The following is an 8,191-nucleotide window of genomic DNA, read 5'->3' on the forward strand; positions in this document are numbered from 1 at the left end:
TTTTTTTTCTTCTCGACAGGGAAAGAGTGGAAGGATTTCCCTGGCGGATACTAGGTCGATGACTTGCAGGTCGAGAAACCCACACAATCACAAAATCTCCTACGCTGATCCATCGATCACTCCCAAGACAGGGGATAGTCCAATCAGCAGGCAGTGCCTTGACAACTTGATCCGATAAACTCGAATTTCCCCCTGGGAATTACGGCAGGCGCATCTGGATCGACCGTGTCTAGAGGGATCGGAGGAAGGGAGTTACCGGAGCAACGAGCGAGTAGGGCGAGCACAGAAGAAATTAAAGCATGCACTAGCTATTCTGGTTGGTCAGGAAACTGTGGGGAGAAATGAAGCCATTGGGTAGCGGGCTGCAGGCGCTTCCGGCCTCAGGCCCTCAGGTATTCCATCGAGTCTAGTGGTCGTTTAGTTTAGTGTTAGTGTTCAGCCTTCAGCTTCAATCTCCATATCCCTGTCTCATTTCTCCCCTTCCCCTCCCTGTCTCTTCTCGGTTCGCCTCTCCTCCACGATCTTAAAAACTATTCCATTCATCTCTGTACGAGAGATCTTTTAGCGAGTGTGACTTACTTCTGGTCTTTGTCCCTCGTCTTTCTCTTCCCTTTCAAAAACCCCCTATCAAACAAAGCCATTCTTCACGTCGGTACCCGACTCTCAACGGCAGTGGTTCTGGACGACTCCCGCGTTCTTTGTACCGCTCATTGCTTTTTCCTGGTTCTGAGTGGGTTTCACTTTATTTTTTGTTGACCTCTCTCACCGATATTTCCACGACTCGTGCAACTTGTTGCTTTTTCTTGTTTATTGCTTTTCTTTTTCTTTTCCTGTAATTTTCGGCCCCCTCCAGCGACCAGCCGGGAAAAAAACACAGCAGCAACCCCTCGGCTCGCCCTTATCAAAGGGGTCGTCGGCCACATTTACCCGTTTGATTAGATCCAACGTGCTCGAATAATTATCCTCCTGTGGTGATGACACTCAACTTCGCCCGTGAGTCGAGTGATCGACCAGCGCTCCGGCTGCCCAATCCCCCTCCCCTGCTACATACCCGTTCGGGCAACGAGACTTTGGATCGCCCCTCCACACCTTCGCAGAATGGGTTTACCAGTCCTGTTCAGACGCCGCAGGGCAGTCCTAGCAAAAACAGATTTCCACCGGGCGCCCTAGACCTACCAAATGTCTTCGATAAAGCGATGAAGCTGAACCCCACCTCGCCCAACAAGGGCACCTACGACCATTACAATCACCCCATGTTTTCTCCCAAAAAGTCAGTGGAAGACTTCAGTGAGAGCGTCATTCGACAGCCCCCCGGCAGTCCGACACGCAAAGCAAATAAGGAGAACACACCACCGAGTCCGACGCGGCTGGCCAAAGACCTCGGCCCAAATCCTGCCGCGGCCGCCATCTCTCGTCACCAGCCCTATCAGCCACGCGATGTAGAGAGCATCCAGAGACGTCAGGTGCAGATGCGGGGGCTGACACCGGAGGAGATGGAGAAACTGCAGAACCCTCGGGTAAAACGATTGGTAAACGTGACACAGCTCTGTAGGTGTCCGCACGAACATTCTCAACCGATGGTATCGAGTCGGCTAACCGTTTCTAGATTTCCTCGACCATTATTTCGACCTCCTTAGTTATGTGCACAATCGCCAAACTCGCTACTCTCAATTCCGAAATGCCTACCCGGAGCCCCCCGCAACTCCCATGGATGACTACGAGCCGGCCCTCCTCAAATATCTGGGTCGGGAACGGGCCCACCTCCGCAAGCGCCGCACCCGTCTCCGCCAACACGATTTCCAGATCCTGACGCAGGTCGGCCAGGGTGGCTATGGACAGGTGTATTTGGCGCAGAAGAAAGATACCCGGGAGGTGTGCGCATTGAAGGTCATGAGCAAAAAACTACTGTTTAAACTGGACGAGATCCGGCATATTTTGACCGAGCGCGACATCTTGACGGCCGCCAAGAGTGAATGGCTAGTCAAGCTACTCTACGCTTTCCAGGATGAGGACCAAATTTACCTTGCGATGGAGTATGTGCCCGGTGGTGATTTCCGCACACTCCTGAACAATACAGGGGTTCTGCACAACCGCCACGCGCGATTCTATATCAGTGAGATGTTCAGCTGCATCGACGCCCTGCATGCGCTGGGTTACATCCATCGTGACTTGAAGCCGGAAAATTTCCTGATCGACTCCACAGGCCACGTGAAGCTGACCGACTTTGGCCTGGCGGCCGGCATGCTGAATCCCGGCAAGATCGAATCCATGCGCGTGAAGCTGGAGGAGGTGGGCAACACGCCGGTGCCGTTCGGTCGTCCAATGGAGCAGCGCACGATGGCCGAGCGACGCCAGGGATATCGCACTCTCCGCGAGCGTCAAGTCAACTACGCCAAGTCCATCGTGGGATCGCCCGATTACATGGCGCCGGAGGTATTGAAGGGCGAGCAGTATGATTTCACGGTCGACTACTGGAGCTTGGGATGCATGCTGTTTGAGGCCCTGGCGGGATACCCACCTTTTGCCGGTGCCACGGTAGATGAGACGTGGCAGAATCTGAAGAATTGGCAAAAGGTGCTGCGCAAACCAGTATATGAAGACCCGAACTACTTCCTGTCGCGACGGACGTGGGATCTGATCACGAAGTTGGTAGCTTCGAAGGAGAAACGGTTCAAGAATATCCATGAGATTCACGCCCATGACTACTTTGCGGAGGTTGACTTCAACCGACTGCGCGACCAGCGTGCGCCGTTTGTACCCGAACTGGATTCGGAGACGGACGCAGGCTACTTCGACGACTTTACCAGCGAGGCGGACATGGCCAAGTACAAGGAGGTCCATGACAAGCAACGCGCATTGGAGGAAATGGCAGAACGAGACGAGAAGATGAGTAAGGGTCTCTTCGTCGGATTCACATTCAGGTACGTTCGCCCTCAGATCGGTCATATCAACATGGTTTCTAATGAACGGATATAGGCATCGAAAACCAGCAATGGACGGAGGACGCAGCTCACCGCGCAAACCCATTGCGACGGATGGGTCGTTCGGGACGATGTTTTAACACATATCTTCTTTCCCTTCACTTTCAACTTTTTTCTTTTCCTCCTTACTGGCACGGTACGAGCTGGATCTCGAATTGACCATGACTGGATTTGATGAGCGAGTATATGTTTAATGTTCATGTCTGACTGTATGCATTACCGGGTCAAGGGTCAAGGGTCATGGTCTGGAGTTGAGTGTAATTGCTTGTATGATACATAGAAGGTATCTTAGACTGATAAACGAAATCAAGATTTTCAAAGCCATGTCATCCCAGGGAAATTGTAGCCAAGAAAGCCCACCCAACGAAGAATAGAAATCTAATCAACATCCAATTGATGCACCATCTTCAAAATCTCCGACTCATTATCCCCAAGCACAGCCCGTCCATTCGTCCAATCCACCGTCTAACAAAACCAAAATTAGCCCACCCTTCAATCCCAAGCCTCAAACAAAAGACAAGAGAGAAAACAAAGAAAGAAAAGAAAAGAGACATATACTCACAATAGGCCTAACAAGCCCCTGCCCCCCATTCTCCTTAAACCTCTTCACCGCATCCTCCGCATTCCTCGCCCCCTTCACCACCTGCTCAACCCCATACACAATCCGATTACTCCCTGCCCCCGCCGGATCCGCCGTCACATAGTCCAGAATATTCCGCAGCTGGTCTGTCGTCGGCGTCTCCGTCGTCACTTCCAATTGGAACTCGCCCCGTTTGGTCGTCTGCGGTTCGCCCGCTTCGGCGGCGGCGAGTGCGCGTTGTAGCGTTTTCAGGGCATTTTGGGACGCCGGCGTGCTGGGACTGTGGAAGAGGGTTATGGGGTCGAGGGTTTTAGCCTGTTTTCGGATGAGGAGGTATGTTAGTTGGATTTGAATTGAATAGGTGGTTAGTGGTAGGTGATATCTTCTTGTATTTGGGGGGGAGGTAGGGGAAGGTTGTTTGGGGATTGGGATTGGGATTGGAACGTACAAAGCGGAAGACCATTTTGGCTGCTTTTTTCTCTTTCTTTCGAGGGTGAGATGGATTTTTAGTTCTGTGATGTGAGATACAGAGTATTGGGTTATTGATTATTGTAAATTGGTTTAGATGAGTCGGAGGTGGTTGGGTTTGATTACGTCATGTTTTTTTTTTTAATATGTGTGTCTAGTTTGGGTTAGTGGGCATTGTCGGGGGCCCGATTTGGTAGGGTGTTTTTTATTCTGGGGTCACGGGAGTGGGGATTTAATTGATTTCTTGTTCTGGAGCTGTAGAACAATACCTATCTTCTACATAGCAGCACTATTCGATCAGATAAAGGGAGATATTTGGCATCCTTATGACCATGTTTCCAGAGATATTGATGAAAAGAATCAAGTAAAATATATTGTTCAAGTTCAGGTTTAACTATTAACTATATACTAATAGTATTCTGCCCGTTCCCGAAACTGCAATATCGCCCCAGCCTTCGGAACAATCGCAGAACGCCAATAGAAATACCTCTTTTCCTGCGCCCCGTCCAGCATCCTCAGATCATAGCGGAGCAGGACCTGCGCCAGAACGAGCTTTAGGAGCAGCGAGGCATAGTACCGACCCGGACAAGCCCGTTTCCCTAGCCCCCATATCGGGAAGGTGACATCGGCGTCTGTGAAGTCCGAGGTAGAGGCGGCTCTGGGTTTGGCATCCCGGTTTAGGTTCATGAACCGATAAGGGTTGAATGTGAGTGGGTCGATGTAGACCTCTGGGTCTTGGAGGAGGGGCTGGAGAGGGATGCATGCGATGTCGTCCTTCGCTAGGCTAGTTCCGTCGTGTAATGTGAAAGTTTGGAGGACCTTACGCCGTAGCGAGATGGAATCCGTTGGGTGGAGGCGCGCGGATTCCTTGAGGAAGCCGTTGAGTAAAGGGAGGTTGGTGATGTCTTGGGCTGTGTTGATTGCGCGGACCTCGTCGCGCAATGCGGTGGTGTATTCGGGGTGGAGGGAGAGGTCGTCGAGGGCGTAGAAGAGACACATTGCAGGCTGGTGGACGGAGGCGAACCAGATTCCTAAGAGGACTTGGACGATTCGGTGGGCTGGCCATTCGTGCTGCTGGTTCTTGCGTGCAACAGCGTTGACGAAGAACTGGATGCAGTCTGTATGTCCTGGGGTGGTGGGGATGGTGGTGGTGGCGGCGTTAAGAAGACGGGCTTCCACGACTGGGACGAGACGGTCTAACAGGATCTTCAGCGCTCTGTGGCGGCGCATTAGATAAGGTGCAACGAATGGCGCGAGCCACGAGGGCAGGAGGCGGAGTACTTCGGCTGTTTCCATTAGATGCTCGGGATACTCGAGTGCGGCGTTGAGAAAGACCGGGTCACTTGATACTTCTGGGCCGAAGAAGACCAAGGCGTTGGTGGCCGTAATCAGTCGCTTAGCCATGGGAAATATCTGCAGTGCGTGCCATCCCCCGGACAGGGGCTTGCTGTCTGTTATCTCCTCTGTGAGAGCTCTGGCTATACAGTCGGTCAAGGGATGTATTAGGGCTGGCAGGTGGGATCGCAGCTCGGCTTGGAGGGCTCGCTGGTGGATGGTGCCGTTTGCACTCATGCAGTCGTCAACTCCTAGGCCGTCCATAGTGTATTTGGGCTGAAACATCTGCTTTTGTTAAGTCCTGAATAATATATAAATTTGAATAAGAAGGAGAAGGACGTACATCTTTGGCCAAAGCATGCAGTGACAAACAGGTGTCTGGCGCCTGAACAAGTTGCTTGATATGCTCCCTTGACGAGAAATGGACCTGATATGCTTCCGGTGTGCGTATGGCATATGGAATATCTTTTACCTGAGTAATACAGGCTCAGCTTTCCATGACCGGTTTCTGTGATCCTAGTACTTACGTGTGCTTGCTGCAGTATCTCGGGTCCCTTCCAGAGATATTGAATTCGGCAGATAACCTTGAGGATGTAGATGGGAGGCTCGACAATAATGATATTTTGATGTCTCTAGGACATGGCATCAGCAGTGCTTCTTTCTTGTATTTGCGGCCGGCGTACTGGTTCTTGGGAGTTGACCCTTATGCGAATCCACAGTCGAAAGCAGAGTAGGAATAGCAGCATACCACAGAGAGGGGCAGGCCCTATATTGAAGGGATACGATAAGTTCTGCATGCCGATTCAGACAGGAATGTCGTATATATACAACTATAACACACAAACACACACGAGGAGGGAGATGGCATTAGGGCGCAGAATCCAACTACAAAAAGAGGAGCCTACGGCTTCCCAGCTACTATCTATCACATGTTCAATGTATATATAGTCCTAACTACCAATGTTGAGGCTGCGGGGTATTTTTCATACAGTAAGCTGTACTGCAAGAACATTGCAAGTAGTAAGCCGATGGTTGCGGGATGTATGAGAAGCCCTAAGAGGAATGAGTCGGAATAAGCTATCATCCTCCCGTCCGGCAGGATGGCCATGGCGACTGTGATTCAGGTGCTGCACCGTACTTTAAGCATCACGCACTAAATGCTTACTTGCATCAGTTTATCTCTACAGTTACATCGTTGGATTTACCCCGCTCGGAGTCAGATAGATAGGGTTGATGATATCCTTTCGTGCCCTGACACGAGAACTATCACTAAGAACAACATCCGAGACCTGCATTCTCTCGTAATCTCTGACATTTCTTAACTTGGTCGATCTCCAGCTGGATGGTGCCATGAGAGTTAAGTGAGTCAGCTTGGGGCCGCGGAAAAGGCTGCACGTAACCTGTAGTATTTATCCTACAAGACAATTCGACATTGATGGCGAGGCAGATCCCGCCTGGTCTCGTAAAGTCTAGGGTCTAGAAAACCCTACCCCTGTCCAGCTTACGGACTGCGCAAAAAGCAGTGGGATAGCGTAGCCAGTAGTTTGCCTCTTTTTCCGAAATTAAACATAGTGCTCAATATAAGGGTAACCCTGAGAGGCGGTTACGGCGCATGTCTTTCTCATCCCGTCTTTTCACTTTCATATCTGTTCCAGTGTATCTGTTCTATATCATGTCAGCTGCCATTCCTGACTTTGGGCTTCTCCAGCGTGAATTGAGTCTGCTAAACCTGGTCGTATGTGGTGTCCTAGCGTATGTGCTCTGGCGCCTCTGGCGATTCACCGTCCGCCCTTTCTTCGACCCGAACTCGCCGAGGGAAGTCCCATATGTAATCCCATGTAAGTATTGAACGGGATGATTGTTATTTCACTGCTTACCAAACCGAACAGTTGCTGGTACGGCCTGCTTACTAGTCACTTATGCTCGAGCACCATCGATTGGGTAACGCTAATTACTTGGAAAAGGCCATGCAATCTCGATGATAAGGAACCCTCATGATCTACTATCATTCGCAATGTGAGTTGCCTGTTCGATCCTTAACATTATACTTAGCGTCGTTCACCTAAGTGTGTAAAACAACAGCAAGTACTGCAAGGGCAGTGGAGAACCAGTCGCTATCAATGTATTCGGACAGACGATTTACTTCATCCTCTCCGAGCAGGATGCCACTGCGGTATTGAGAGAACCACCACAACTATCACATAAGGAGCACCTCAAGAGCCTCCTAATGGGCCTTGGGTGTTCGGAATCAGGGATCTCGGAGATGGATCATGATTCCCAACCGAAGGCACCAGCATTAGTCCTGGTAGCGGAGGAGTTCATGAGGAAGCAGCTCCTGGAAAAGTCCTTAAGCACTGAGCTACTCGCTCGGTCCCTGGAGGTCCTGGAATCCCATGTTCGATGGGATGCAATCAACGCCCCGACTCTCCTCCGGACCTCGGACGAGCAGGAGCGAACTGTCTCGTTATATAGGTGGGCGCAGACCGCGATCATTCGCGCAGTTACAACGGCCTGGTTTGGAGGTTCCATCTGGAGCCTCTCACCGTGTATCGTGGAAGATCTGGTGTGTCTCGAAATGGACCTGTGGAAGCTGCTCTTCAAGTTACCACGGCCATGCGGCAAAAAGGTTCGTGCTGCTAGGGTCCGGATGCGACGCTGTTTAATAGAATACATGCGTCTACCCCCATCTAGTCAGGGCGACCAATGTTGGGCTGTCAGAAGCGCTATACCAGAGATGAGACGCCGTGGGCTGAGCGAGGATGATATGGCTTCGTATTTGCTGATGGTTCTGTGGGGGTGAGTATCCATATATCTTCTTTTTTTTTTT

At 50.9% G+C, this 8,191-nt stretch overlaps 4 protein-coding genes across 4 annotated transcripts; 2 read left to right on the plus strand and 2 right to left on the minus strand.

Annotated features, from left to right (window-relative positions):
• Window positions 1–865: 865 nt before the first annotated feature.
• Window positions 866–3,219, plus strand: BDV27DRAFT_93158 (serine/threonine-protein kinase). The gene is made up of 3 exons (XM_032077982.1): window positions 866–1,548; window positions 1,607–2,921; window positions 2,977–3,219. Exons 1-3 carry the CDS (start codon window positions 975–977, stop codon window positions 3,059–3,061), a joined length of 1,974 nt encoding a protein of 657 aa, XP_031920285.1. The 5' UTR covers window positions 866–974; the 3' UTR covers window positions 3,062–3,219.
• A 51-nt stretch (window positions 3,220–3,270) lies between these two features.
• Window positions 3,271–4,111, minus strand: BDV27DRAFT_93152 (thioredoxin-like protein). Its single transcript, XM_032077981.1, has 3 exons — window positions 4,010–4,111; window positions 3,544–3,876; window positions 3,271–3,446 (listed from the first exon to the last, which is right to left on the minus strand). Exons 1-3 carry the CDS (start codon window positions 4,022–4,024, stop codon window positions 3,360–3,362), a joined length of 435 nt encoding a protein of 144 aa, XP_031920286.1. The 5' UTR covers window positions 4,025–4,111; the 3' UTR covers window positions 3,271–3,359.
• Window positions 4,112–4,313: 202 nt separating this feature from the next.
• Window positions 4,314–6,250, minus strand: BDV27DRAFT_139766 (cytochrome P450). The gene is made up of 5 exons (XM_032069520.1): window positions 6,048–6,250; window positions 5,892–5,996; window positions 5,708–5,836; window positions 4,445–5,649; window positions 4,314–4,393 (listed from the first exon to the last, which is right to left on the minus strand). The coding sequence occupies exons 1-5, from the start codon at window positions 6,159–6,161 to the stop codon at window positions 4,390–4,392; spliced, it is 1,557 nt and encodes a 518-aa protein (XP_031920287.1). The 5' UTR covers window positions 6,162–6,250; the 3' UTR covers window positions 4,314–4,389.
• Window positions 6,251–7,036: 786 nt separating this feature from the next.
• Window positions 7,037–8,164, plus strand: BDV27DRAFT_164731 (uncharacterized protein; the record flags this gene model as incomplete). Its single annotated transcript, XM_032073747.1, has 4 exons — window positions 7,037–7,202; window positions 7,254–7,259; window positions 7,329–7,380; window positions 7,447–8,164. 4 exons carry the CDS (start codon window positions 7,037–7,039, stop codon window positions 8,162–8,164), a joined length of 942 nt encoding a protein of 313 aa, XP_031920288.1.
• Window positions 8,165–8,191: the final 27 nt, after the last annotated feature.

The sequence above is a fragment of the Aspergillus caelatus genome (genome assembly GCF_009193585.1).
Source record: "Aspergillus caelatus strain CBS 763.97 unplaced genomic scaffold BDV27scaffold_528, whole genome shotgun sequence".
NCBI classification, from domain to species: Eukaryota; Fungi; Ascomycota; class Eurotiomycetes; order Eurotiales; family Aspergillaceae; genus Aspergillus; species Aspergillus caelatus.

Excerpts from the sequence above, each read along its gene's own strand:
- BDV27DRAFT_93158 (XM_032077982.1), top strand. The coding sequence starts at position 975 with ATGACACTCAACTTCGCCCGTGAGTCGAGTGATCGACCAGCGCTCCGG. Across the intron at positions 1,549-1,606 it reads GGTAAACGTGACACAGCTCT|ATTTCCTCGACCATTATTTC; the intron begins GTAGGTGTCCGC and ends AACCGTTTCTAG. Across the intron at positions 2,922-2,976 it reads TTCGTCGGATTCACATTCAG|GCATCGAAAACCAGCAATGG; the intron begins GTACGTTCGCCC and ends GAACGGATATAG.
- BDV27DRAFT_93152 (XM_032077981.1), bottom strand. Across the intron at positions 3,447-3,543 it reads AGGGGCTTGTTAGGCCTATT|ACGGTGGATTGGACGAATGG; the intron begins GTGAGTATATGT and ends TGGTTTTGTTAG.
- BDV27DRAFT_139766 (XM_032069520.1), bottom strand. The coding sequence starts at position 6,161 with ATGCAGAACTTATCGTATCCCTTCAATATAGGGCCTGCCCCTCTCTGT. Across the intron at positions 5,997-6,047 it reads GGGTCAACTCCCAAGAACCA|AGACATCAAAATATCATTAT; the intron begins GTACGCCGGCCG and ends GCCATGTCCTAG. Across the intron at positions 5,837-5,891 it reads AGATACTGCAGCAAGCACAC|GTAAAAGATATTCCATATGC; the intron begins GTAAGTACTAGG and ends TGTATTACTCAG.